The sequence below is a fragment of the Mobula birostris genome, chromosome 17 (genome assembly GCF_030028105.1).
Source record: "Mobula birostris isolate sMobBir1 chromosome 17, sMobBir1.hap1, whole genome shotgun sequence".
Classification (NCBI taxonomy): Eukaryota; Metazoa; Chordata; class Chondrichthyes; order Myliobatiformes; family Myliobatidae; genus Mobula; species Mobula birostris.
In genome coordinates, this window is record NC_092386.1 from 15,340,557 (window position 1) to 15,354,227 (window position 13,671).

The 13,671-nt window shown below is 43.6% G+C and overlaps 1 protein-coding gene across 1 annotated transcript in view; it reads right to left on the minus strand.

Moving 5' to 3' along the window:
* Positions 1 to 13,671, minus strand: part of pcsk1 (proprotein convertase subtilisin/kexin type 1) — a 70,719-nt gene that overhangs the window by 4,689 nt on the left and 52,359 nt on the right. Inside the window, exons 10-12 of the mRNA XM_072281051.1 lie at positions 9,950 to 10,183; positions 3,822 to 3,979; positions 898 to 1,031 (exon numbers count right to left, since the gene is read on the minus strand). Of these exons, the coding sequence (XP_072137152.1) occupies positions 898 to 1,031; positions 3,822 to 3,979; positions 9,950 to 10,183 (526 nt within the window). The remainder of the gene's footprint in view (positions 1 to 897; positions 1,032 to 3,821; positions 3,980 to 9,949; positions 10,184 to 13,671) is intronic.

The following is a 13,671-nucleotide window of genomic DNA, read 5'->3' on the forward strand; positions in this document are numbered from 1 at the left end:
TGTGACTGTACAAGACCATCATTGCAGGGTATTAGAAAGTAATTTTCAATAGATTACAGGCAAATTTCTGATCCAACTTTCACTGAAAGCACAAATATGTCAAAGATCTAAGCTATTCTCTCACTGCTGCCTTGTTTAAGGTACAATAGCCTCAGGACTCACACCACCAGGTTCAGGAACAGTTATTACCCTTCAACCATCAAGCTCTTGAACCAGACGGGATAACTTACTCAACTTCGCTTGCCCCATCATTGAATTGTTCCCACAGCCTACGGGCTCACTTTTAAGGACTCATCCTCCCATGTTCTCGATATTTATTGCTCATTTATCTATCATTGTTCGACCGGTGGTGTAGTGGCATCAGCACTGGACTTCGAGGCCAATGGTCCTGGGTTTGAATCCAGCAGGTCTCTGGCACGCTTTCCATCCGTGCTGGGCTGAGCATGGAACTAGCAGCTCAGCCTCATAAAAAACAGGAAATGGCAAAAAATGCCGCCCAACGCACCACAAGGCGTGAAAAGGAACAACAAAAAAAGCGGCAATTTATTATTGTTGCATTTGCACAGTTTGTTTTCTTCTTCACTCTGGTTGAACACACAAGTTGGGCGCTCTTTCTTTGATTTCTGTCATAGTTACTATTCTGTAGATTTGTTGAGTACGCCCACAAGAAAATGAATCTCAGGGTTGTGGTCGGTGACATATCTGTACTTTGATTATAACTATCATTTGTTAATCGTTTTATGAAAGTAACATAATACTAACAAGATAATGCATCATGTATGGACTTCCTTTTAATAACACTCGATCTCCATTCCCTTTGAGCTCACTAAACGATTAACACAATAGATTGAGACGTTCATCGCTCCGCTAACGATGCAAGCGAATGTCTGTACATACCATGTCAGTAATGGTGAGAAGCCATGTGCCCCTTGGATCCTCTCCCCAAGTGTGCACTGACATAAAGGCCCAGCTTTTAAAGCCGTTAGGTGAGGAGTCCCTCTCACGTTCAGCCAACAGAACAGTGTTGGTTCCTGTATTCAACAGAAAGAACAAGGCGGCATTATACAGGCTCTGTTCTAAGATTAATAGGAAGCAAAATGGAAGAAAAGCACAAGGAAGATATAATCTCCTATACAGTATTCATTGGATATTTTGCCTCATTAACAAGATGAACTGGGCAGCCATAGAAAAGTACAGCACAGAAACAGGCCATTCAGCCCATCTATTCTGTGATGAACTATTTAAACTGCCTACTCCCATTGACCTGCACTGGGAGTGGGACCATAGCCCTCCATACCCCTTCTATCCATGGACCAATCCAAACTTTTCTTTAAAATGTTGTAATCGAGCTCGCACTGACCACTTGTGCTGGCATCTCATTCCACACTCTCATGACCCTCTGAGTGAAGAAGTTCCCCCTTAAACTTTTCACCTTTCACCCTTAACCTATGACCTCTAGTTGTAGTCCCACCTAACCTCAGTGGAAAAAGCCTGCCTGTGTTTACCCTATCTATACCCTTAATAATTTTGTATGCCACTATCGACTCTCTCCTCAGTCTTCTACATTCCAAGGATATAGTCCTAACCTATTCAATCTTTCCTTATAACTCAGGTCCTCCAGACCCAGCAATATCCTTGTACTCTTTCAACCTTATTTACATCTTTCCTGTAGGTAGGCGACCTTTCCTACAGGTAATGTTTAGTGTAGCACTCTGCGGCACCAGCAATCACCAATTGGGGTTGGATTCCTACCACTGCCTGTAAGGAGGTTGTACCTTCTCCCTGCGATCGCGTGCATTTCCTCTGGGTGCTCTGGTTGCCTCCTATATTCCAGACATACAGGTTATGGCGAGTAAGTTGTGGGTACGCTTTGATGGCAGTGGAAGCATGGGGACACTTGCAGGCTGCGATCATCACTGATTCCATTCGATGCGAAGGACACTTTCACTATATGTGTCGATGTGCATGCGACAAATAAAGCTAATCCAATCTAAACTAAGAGAATGTGACTTCCAGTTCACAGAATGGCAAACCTCGCCAATGTGGTTTTTAAAATGTATTGTCACGAGCCCTGCAGGCCTCTACGGCAAGCCTTAGGGTGCTGGGTCTCCAGGTTTCTCGAGCGCCTGCATTTTCAAGTTGTTGTCTTAACGAGAGTTGTTACACGCTTCTGCTTTCTGTTTAACTTCATCGTTAATTGTGACGGATTTTCAGCATTCTGTGACTATTTAAAGCAGACTCTTGATTGGCACTCGTTGCGGGTCCCTGTGTGTGTTTTGAGAACGATTGGTCCCGCGGTGTCACTCAGTCAAGCCACTAAAGTTCAGTTGGAGTTCCGATGAATAAATGCAAACACGAGGAAATCTGCAGATGCTGGAAATTCAAGCAACACACATCAAAGTTGCTGGTGAACGCAGCAGGCCAGGCAGCACCACTAGGAAGAGGTACGGTCGACGTTTCAGGCCGAGACCCTTCGTCAGGACTAACTGAAAGAAGAGTGAGTAAGAGATTTGAAAGTGGGAGGGGGAGGGGGAGATCCAAAATGATAGGAGAAGACAGGAGGGGGAGGGATGGAGCCAAGAGCCAAGAAAGGATATGCAGCTGTGATAACCAGTCTGAGTCAAAATGTGGTCGAAAAGTTGAAGAGCCGAAGAAATTACAGATGGGGAGCAGTGAGAGATGGTTTCACTGAACTCCCATTGAAGAGAAGATTTAAACTTCTTCAGTGTAGGCATCACCGGAAGAGGCTTCGCAGTAGTGAATTTAAAAATGCAAACACGAGGAAATCTGCAGATGCTGGAAATTCAAGCAACACACATCAAAGTTGCTGGTGAACGCAGCAGGCCAGGCAGCACCACTAGGAAGAGGTACAGTCGACGTTTCGGGCTGAGACCCTTTGTCAGGACTAACTGAAAGAAGAGCTAGTAAGAGATTTGAAATCTCCTTGTAACCTATTCACTAATATATTAACACCTCCTCTGGTGCCTTCCACCAGGAGTAATAGGGTCTGAACTCCTGTAGTGATGTGAGCCCACAACCTTTACTACCTGCGTTGCCACTTTCTGTGAGACCAAGTAATGCCCTTTTCAGATATCCCACCATTACCACACAGTTTGTTTTGATCCTAGTTTCAGTAACATGTAGAGTGAATCGGATCACAATCAGGTTTATTATCATTGACACAGAAGACCTCAAGATATAGTAGGAGCAGAGCTAGGCCATTCAGCCCATAAAGTCTGCTCTGCCACTTAATGGCTAATTTATTATCCCTCTCAACCCTATTTTCCTGTCTTCTGCCCGTAATCTTTGATACCCTTTCTAATCAAGAACCTATCAACTTCAGTTTTAAATATACCAAATGGCTTGGCCTCCACAGCCATTAGTAGCAATGAATTTCACAGATTCACCACATGCTGGCTTAAGAAATATCTCCTCATTTCCTTTCTGAAATATAATGGTATTTGTTGTTTAGCAGCAGGAGTACAGGGCAATACATAAAAATACTATAAACTGCAATAAGAACTATATATATATATATATATATATATATATATATATTTAAAATTAAGTTAGATAAGTCGAGCAAAAAATAGTGAGGTGGTATTTATGGGTTCATTGTCCACTCAGAAGTCTCATGGTGGAGAGGAAGACATCCCTAAAACGTTGAGTATGTCTTGTCCCTCTTTGATAGTAGCAATGAGAGAAAGGCATGCCCTTGGTGATGAGGTCCCTAATGATGGATGATGGCTTTTTGAGGTATCACCTTTTGAAAGTGTCCTCGATGCTGGATTGAGCTGGTCGAGTCTGCAGGGCTGACTTACCTGCTGGAGATGTGAGAGTGATGTGAAGGTCTCCTCTGCGGGTGTACTCAATGGTCACCTCCAGCTGTACATGCTCCAAAGCTTTAATAAGACTGTCCTGACCTTCACAAGCTTTCGTAGGGATTTCCACTGTAATTTCTCCACCAGCTTTCAAAGGCCTGCGGAAATGTATTAAGTAACTGAGATAAGACAATGATCCACATGCTTGATCCGCGATTCCGGCTTTCCATGCCATTTCTTTACTCTGAAACATTTTCCAAATCTGAGGCGCGGATACAATTTTCGATGTGAAGTAAGCTAACAGGTAGGTAATCATGGTGTCCTCTTACAAAACTGTCGTTCTCCTTTGTTTATGATCTGTGACCAAACTTCTGAGCCACTGAATCAATAGCACCAGTTTCGAAGGGCAGGTAGGTGGTTGAAAGATTGTCCACTTATTAATTAAATACTTATGAGCATATATTACTACATGTTTTGATCTTTAACTGAGTAATTTTGTTTATTTATTTATTTAGAGGTGCAGTGTGGAACAGACCCTTCTGGCCCAGTGAGTTAGACTGCCCAGCAACCCACCTATTTAACTCTAGCCTAATCATAGGACAATTTTCAAAGACCAGTTAACCTACTACTGCAACTGGTACGTCTTTGGACTGTGGGAGGAATCCCACACGGTTCACGGGGACAATGTACAAACTCCTTACAGACAGCACCAGAAATTACCTCTGAACTCCAGGAGGCCCCAAGCTGTAATGACTTCGCACTAACCACTGCACTACTGTGGAGCCCAAATGTCAGGCAATGGCGTTGTTGAAATAATGGAATGAGAAGAAAAATTGGAAAACCTAATGTTGCAAATCTGTATCCCCATGATTTATTTGGAATATTGTGCTAAAATTGTTATTTCACAAAGTGGATTGTTGACATTTTTTGTGCCATTTTTCCCAAATTTGGCCAATTTATATTATATATCTAAGGTAAGTTAAAGTTTTGCAATCTTTTACTACCCATAAGAAAATTAATCTCAGAGTAGTATATGATGCACATATATGCACTTTGATAATAAATTCACTTTGAACTTTGATCTTTTGTCCTAGTTTAATAATCAGAGGACTATAAATTGTAGGATTCACAAACCGCCCATTTTCCAAAAATGAATGAATTGCCAAATGGGCTTATGTTAATTCTGCACAATTACAGATTCTAGAGGAGACACTAAAAATCATATTCAAGTACACTAATAAATATTCTGTATACCTTTCAAGATAATTTTATACATGTACAGCACTGTGCAAAAGAAAAGCCACCTGGACCAGATGGTGTACACCTCAGGGTAATGAAAGATTTGGCAGAAGAGATTGTGGAGGCATTAGAATTGGTCTTTCAAGAGTTACTAGATTCTGGAGTGGTTCTGGAAGACTGGAAGATTGCAAATGTCACTCCACTCTTCATGAAGGGAGAGAGGCAGAAGAAAGGAAATTATAGGCCAGTTAGTCTGACATCAGTGGTTGGGAAGATGTTGGAGTCGATTATTAAGGATAAGGTCTCAGGGTATTTGGAAGCACATGAAAAAATAGGCCATAGTCAGCATGGCTTCCTTAAAGGAAAATCTTGCCTGACAAACCTGTTGAAATTCTTTGAAGAAATAACACACAGGATAGACAAAGGAGAATCAGTTGATGTTGTGTACTTGGATTTTCAGAAGGCCTTTGAAAAGGTGACAGACGTGAGACTGCTTAACAAGCTACAAGCCCATGGTATTACATGGAAGATTCTAGCATGGATAAAGCAGTGGCTAATTTGAAGGAGGCAAAGAGTGGGAATAAAGGGAGCCTTTTCTGGTTGACTGCCGGTGAATAGTGTTCCACAGGGGTCTGTGTTGGGACCAATCCATTTACATTACATGTCAATGATCTGGATGATGGAATTGATGGCTTTGCTGCAAAGTTTGCAGATGATAAGATAGGTGGAGGGCCAGGTAGTTTTGAGGAAGTACAGAGGCTACAGAAAGACCTAGAAAGGTTAGGACCATGGGCAAAGAAGTGGCAGATGAAATATTGTGTCAGAAAATGTATGGTCATGGACTTTGGGAGAAGAAATGAAAGGCGGGAGGAGGAGAGAGCAGCTCGCTGCGCGCACGCAGCCCTCCGGTGGAAGTGATACCATATCCGTTAAATAGGGGCCGTGGACAATTCTGATTTGATGGAGACAGATGTGAAAGCACAGAAGAACATTTGGAGAAATTTCTGAAACACCAGTTCGTTGCCGTTGTTACTGCGCGATCGAGAAATCTTACGGAGGGAAGGCCCCAAAATCCTTGGCTTTGCCTGCTGCTGGCGACCGAGATTAAGGTTGAATCATTCGGATAGAGATGGTGCTCGGTACTTGGTGTCGGAGGGCTGATCAGAGCTCGAAGTTTTTGGATGACTCAGAGTCGGACTGTGGACGGGCATGGCAGGGAGAGTTTTCTTCCTTCTCCCGTCTGCATGAGATGTGGGACATTTGAGAGGTTTTGAACTTTTTACTGTGCCATGGACTGTTCTTCATCAAGTTATGGTATTGTTGCACTGTTGTAACTATATGTTATAATTATGTGGTTTTGTTAGTTTTTTCAGTCTTGGTTTGTCCTGTATTTTGTGATATCACACTGGAGGAAATATTGTATCATTTCTTAATGCATGCATTACTAAATGACAATAAAAGAGGACTGCGTGTCTTCATAATCTAAAAAAAAGGCTTGACTATTTTCTAAATGGAGAGAAGATATAAATTAAGGTGCAAAGGGGCTTGGGAGTCATTGTGCAGGATTCCTTAAAGGCTAATTTTCTGTTTGAGTCTGTGGTGAAGAAGGCAAATGGGATGTTAGCATTCATTTCAAGAGGACTAGGACATAAAACCAAGGATGTAATGTTGAGACTCGATAAAACACAAGTGAGGCCTCACAGAGTGCTGTGAGAAGTTTTGGGCCCCTTATCTTGGAAAGGATGTGCTGAAACTGATTTATAGGAGGTTCACGAAAATGATTCCAGGATTAAATGACTTGTCCTATGAGCAGTGTTTGATGGCTCTGGGCCTGTATGCACTAGAACTCAGAAGAATAAGGAGTGACCTAATTGAAACCTATCGAATGGCGAAAGGTTTTGGTATAGCAGATGTGGAGAGGATGTTTCCTATGTTGGGAGTGTCTAATACCAGAGGACACAGCCTCAGAATAAAGGGATGTCCTTTTAGAACGGAGATGAAGAGGAATTTGTTTAGCCAGAGAGTGGTGAATCTGCGGATTTCATTGCCACAGGCAGCTGTGGAGGCCAAATCTTTATGTATATTTAGGGAAGAGGTTGATAGATTCTTGATTGGTCAGGACATGAAGGGGTACGGAGAGAAGGCAGGAGATTGGGGCCGGGAGGGAAAACGGATCAGCCATGATGAAATGGCGGAGAAAACACGATGGGCCAAATAGCCTAATTCTACTCCTATATCTTATGGTGTTATGGTCTTCGGCACATTATATAGCTAGGCTGCCTAAGGGTTCTGCACAGTATTGTAGTAATTTTATGTATTGCACTGTATTGCTGCAAAAAAACCTAATTTCATGATATGTGAGTGATGATAAACCTGATTCTGATATGGGTCTCTATTGTGGACTGAGAGTGGGCAGGGGTCAGGGACAGGGATATCACGGTTGGGAAAAGGGAAATGGAGAGGGGAGGGAGTGGGAAGCACCAGAGAGACATTCTGTAATGATCAATAAACCAATTGTTTGGAATCAAATGATCTTGCCTGATGTTTCAGGGCTGGATGTGTCTGCACCCATGTCACCCCCTCCCCTGACATGCCTTCTCTACCACCTGTCCCACACCCCTCCCATGACACTCCACCCTTGCATTTCCCAACATCCTCTGCTCCACCCAGATTTACAAACTCGTTCACTGCTCCACTTTGACAAATACAGTACTGTGCAAAAATTCTTCGACACCCTAGCTATACACATATGTGCCTAAGACTTTTGCACAGTACAGATTACAAAAATCCTCTATGACTAATAATGCTGGTCTTCTTCTCAATGAATGCTTTTATTCAGTGTGCCATGCATTAACTTCACTGACAGCAGTTGCCAAGGCTGCTTTTGCAGCAAGTTGCAAACCCAAGAATTCTACCCACAAGGACAGCAGGTGCATGTGAAAAGCACGCCTGCGAGTTCTCCACCAAGCAACACACAATTCTGAACCGGTAACAGATTCAAAAACTCTCTATTGAAGAACGCTGTGGAAGAACTTGCATGATTTATATCACGGCAATTCAAGCAGGTGATTTGTAACTGTACCAGATTGATTGCGAGAATACGGCAAGTTTTCATGCAGCCAATCTATCGTGCGGTGAATTGACTGGGCCTCCTCTGCACAGAGGGCACTATCTTTTGGGCACAGTCTTTCGAGTTCACATGCTTTTTGTCTCAGTGGATCCGATGCGTCACTCCCACACCGTAAGATGCTCAGTGTGTACCATTACTGACATGGTTCGGTAAAATCATTTAATTCTGCTACTCTGTTGTCCTCCTTGCTCTGTCATATAGAACGTAGAACCGTACCACACAGGAACTGGCCTTTCAGCTCTGTCGAACCAGCTGATAAGTGAATCAAAAACACACCAAAACTAATCCCTCCTAACTGCTCAATATTCATATCCTTCCAAGTTCCTCACATTCATGTGACCATCTAAATGTCTCTTAAAAGACTCAAATGTACTTGCCTCTAGTGCCACACCAGGCAGCACATTCCAGGCATCCACCCCTCTCTGAGTAAAAAACTTTCCCCTCACATCCCCCATTAAACCTACTCCCTCCCACCTTCAATGCAAGCCCTCTGGTATGTGATAATGACCACCTTCTCAAGGACAGTTACAGAAGGTCAATAAATATCACGAGTGATAATCACATCCAGAAGTGGATTAATAAAGATAGGCAAATGCGAATTCTGCGATGATAATTAAATAAACAGCAAAAAAAAAGTTTAAGCAAATGAAATGATTCTCTAGTGTTATCATGTGGGAAACAAAAGCAGCAGTGATAAATGATGCCAAATTGTTGAAGTCAGAGTTGAGTCTGGAACTGTGTAAACTCACTCGAAGGAAGTAAATGTAACAAGATATAGCTCTTTAGTGTGAGACCATAGGACGTAGGAGCAGAATTAGGCCTTTTGACGCATCAAGTCTGCTCTGCCTTGTTATCTCAACCCCATGCTCCTGTCGTCTCCCTGTAACCCTAGACGCCTTTACCAATCACGAACCTACCAATCTCTGCATTAAGTGACTTGGTTTCCACAGCCATCTGTGGCAATGAATTCCACAGATTCATCACTATCTAGCTAAGGAACGTCCAGTCAGGTAGAAACTACTGATTAAAAAATGTTTGGCCTTTGGTCAATCCACCTTCTTTCAATTTCTCCTAACATTTGATGTATATATTATGTCTCTATAATCCGACATTCCTATTACTTATGTGTGGCCAAGTGGTTAAGGCATTGGACTAGTGATCTGAAGGTCGAGAATTCGAGCCCCAGCCGAGGCAGCATATTGTGTCCCTGAGCAAGGCACTTAATCACACAGTGCTCTGCGGTGACACTGGTGCCAAGCTGTATGGGTGCTAATGCCCTTCCCTTGGACAACATCGGTGTTGTGGAGAGGGGAGACTTGCAGCATGGGCAACTGCCAGTCTTCCATACAACCTTGCCCAGGCCTGTGCCCTGGAGAGTGAAGACTTTCCAGGTGCAGATCCATGGTCTCGCAAGACTAACGGATGCCTTTATTACTGAGATCATTGAAGAGTGAAATTAAGTATTATTTTTGGTAAAATAAAGAGATAAAGATTAACTTTAAAACTTTAATTATCACATGTGCAATGAAACATTGAAACATACAGTGAAATACATCTTGGGAATGTGGGAGGAAAGTGGAAACCCATGTGGTCATGGGGAGAATGTAGAAACCCCTTACAGGCAGCACCAGGAATCCAACCTCAATTGGCGATTACTGACACTATAAAGCAATTGCGTTAACCGCTTAAGCTACTATGCCGCCGACAATAATTGTTTAATACTTCATAAGAGAAATGAAAGGAAAACATATTTACTGACCTGGATTCGAAAGTATTATCTTTGACAATGCACTGCTTCTTGTCTGGCACACCCTTCCACGTTTTAGGGTCTGCCATGTCGACCAGGGCCTTGGCATTGAGCAAGCCAAACCCAAATCTGCTATTCACCATTAAACCAGCTCCATTCTTCTTCCAGCCCAAGTTGTTGGCCAACGGATCATATTCGGATGTCCAGACAATTAAATGCTGCAGTTCCCTCCAAGTGAGATTTGGACTGTTGTAAAAAACATTAATATGAATAATTTAAATATGTTATGGTCATGAAATAACCGTTGTTAAACCCTATCACTTAATTTTTATATAGTGTTACTACTAATCTGGATTGTCCTTCCAGTCAATATCCCTCAAAATCTTCCTTCTCAGTCCACATATAATTGTGATCCTGACCCTATTTAAACCCAAAATAAAAGCAGAAAATAAAACACTCAGCAGGTCAAGCAGCATCTGTGGAAAGAGAAATACTAATACTATTTCAGGTCAAAGACCCTTTATTAGACTTCCAACATTTGCAGTTTCTTGTTTGATTTTCACTGACGCATATCATTATGCAATTTATGAACAGTTCTACTGCATTAATTTTCAGAACGCTAGATTATTGATCACAGCAGCCAGGATATTTATACTTGAGTAATTAAGTAAATCTGGAAATAATCAATAATGGTGATCATGTAATTAAAATCCATCTAGTTCATGAATGTCCTCAGGGAAAGAACTCTTCTATCCTTTCAGGGTTTGGTCTACTTATGACTCTAATTCAATGAATGTCAGCTATTACCTGTCCTCCAATACAGCCTTGAGGATCGTCTAGTTTGGAGCCATAATGACAGGCAGTTAATGATGGCTCATCAAAGAGATTCTACGGTTGCTGGAAATCCAGAGTAACACGCACACAATGCTGGAGGAGCTCAGCAGGTCAGGCAGCATCTATAGAAACGAATAAGCAGTCGATGTTTTGGGCCGAGACCCTTCATCAGAACTGGGTGGGCTCCTGATGAAGTGTGTCGGCCTGAAGCGTTGACCTGCTGAGTTCCTTCAGCATTTTGTAAGTGGTACATTAAATGATGGCTCAACCTACGTCAATACTTGAATTGAAATGCACTCAGATTTTCAGTATTCTATAAACTACAGTTTGTGTCCTGAACTCTGGATCTTGATCTTTTATATTTTAAAGTGCACAAAGATGTCCCATTACTCGCATAATATTTAAATTAGTTTATTCAAGTTTATTGTTAAACATGCAAGCTCAAAGTTCAAAGTATGTATATGTCACCATATACTACCCAGAGATTCATTTTCTTGCAGGAATTTACAGTAACCCCCCTCCCCCACCCCCCCAAGGGGACCACAACCTTATCGTGGTTTGGAGACTTGTGCACCTGAATGATCCGGAGAGCTCAGTTAGCTAGAGCCAGCGCTTTATGCTTTGGCTCTTGGTAGGGTCACCCATGCCAAACAGGTCAAAGAGTACAGGCTATGCTAACAACAGGAATTCTGCAGATGCTGGAAATTCAAGCAACACACATCAAAGTTGCTGGTGAACACAGCAGGCCAGGCAGCATCTGTAGGAAGAGGTGCAGCCGACGTTTCAGGCCGGGACCCTTCGTCAGGACTAACTGAAGGAAGAGTGAGTAAGGGATTTGAAAGTTGGAGGGGGAGGGGGAGATCCAAAATGATAGGAGAAAACAGGAGGGGGAGGGATGGAGCCAAGAGCTGGACAGGTGATTGGCAAAAGGGGATACGAGAGGATCATGGGACAGGAGGTCCGGGAAGAAAGACGGGGGGGGAGGGGACCCAGAGGATGGGCAAGAGGTATATTCAGAGGGACAGAGGGAGAAAAAGAAGAGTGAGAGAAAGAATGTGTGCATAAAAATAAGTAACAGATGGGGTACGAGGGGGAGGTGGGGCCTTAGCGGAAGTTAGAGAAGTCGATGTTCATGCCATCAGGTTGGAGGCTACCCAGACGGAATATAAGGTGTTGTTCCTCCAACCTGAGTGTGGCTTCATCTTTACAGTAGAAGAGGCCGTGGATAGACATGTCAGAATGGGAATGGGATGTGGAATTAAAATGTGTGGCCACTGGGAGATCCTGCTTTCTCTGGCGGACAGAGCGTAGATGCTCAGCAAAGCGGTCTCCCAGTCTGCGTCGGGTCTCGCCAATATATAAAAGGCCACATTGGGAGCACCGGACGCAGTATATCACCCCAGTCGACTCACAGGTGAAGTGTTGCCTCACCTGGAAGGACTGTTTGGGGCCCTGAATGGTGGTAAGGGAGGAAGTGTAAGGGCATGTGTAGCACTTGTTCCTCTTACACGGATAAGTGCCAGGAGGGAGATCAGTGGGGAGGGATGGGGGGGGATGAATGGACTAGGGAGTTGTGTAGGGAGCGATCCCTGTGGAATGCAGAGGTGGGGGGGAGTGAAAGATGTGCTTAGTGGTGGGATCCCGTTGGAGATGGCGGAAGTTACGGAGAATAATATGTTGGACCCGGAGGCTGGTGGGGTGGTAGGTGAAGACCAGGGGAACCCTATTCCTAGTGGGGTGGCGGGAGGATGGAGTGAGAGCAGATGTACGTGAAATGGGGGAGATGCGTTTAAGAGCAGAGTTGATAGTGGAGGAAGGGAAGCCCCTTTCTTTAAAAAATGAAGACATCTCCCTCGTCCTCGAATGAAAAGCCTCATCCTGAGAGTAGATGCGGCGGAGATGGAGGAATTGCGAGAAGGGGATGGCGTTTTTGCAAGAGACAGGGTGAGAAGAGGAATAGTCCAGATAGCTGTGAGAGTCAGTAGGCTTATAGTAGACATCAGTGGATAAGCTGTCTCCAGAGACAGAGACAGAAAGATCTAGAAAGGGGAGGGTGGTGTCGGAAATGGATCAGGTAAACTTGAGGGCAGGGTGAAAGTTGGAGGCAAAGTTAATAAAGTCAACGAGTTCTGCATGCGTGCAGGAAGCAGCGCCAATGCAGTCGTCAATGTAGCGAAGGAAAAGTGGGGGACAGATAGCAGAATAGGCACGGAACATAGATTGTTCCACAAACCCAACAAAAAGGCAGGCATAGCTAGGACCCATACGGGTGCCCATAGCTACACCTTTAGTTTGGAGGAAGTGGGAGGAGCCAAAGGAGAAATTATTAAGAGTAAGGACTAATTCCCCTAGACGGAGCAGAGTGGTGGTAGAGGGGAACTGATTAGGTCTGGAATCCAAAAAGAAGCGTAGAGCTTTGAGACCTTCCTGATGGGGGATGGAAGTACATAAGGACTGGACATCCTAAGCTAAGGCTATGCTCAGGCTATGCTAAGAGTGGTCCAGGTTTGGGGGTTCAGCTCTGGGTTAACAACCCTGACTGGTGAAATAAAATTGTACGAAACGGCAATGAAGAATCCTTCTACGTCTGAGTGCGACAGTATTCCTGAGTCTCCACCCGGGACTTGCATGACTGACAGTAGAGAAAACCAAGAGGAGGCTACCGACATGGGGAAGGGCCATGGAGGGCCTTCGTTGCTGCCCTAAATTCCAGCGGCGTAACAGGCAGTAAGCATTTACAGTAGATCAAAGAAACACAATAGAATCAATGAAAAACTACACACAAAGACTGACAACTAATGTGCAAAAGAAGATGAACTGTGCACGTACAGAAATAAATAAGTAATGCTGAGGACCTGAGATTTAGAGTAATTGAGTGAGTCCATAGGTTGTAGATTAAG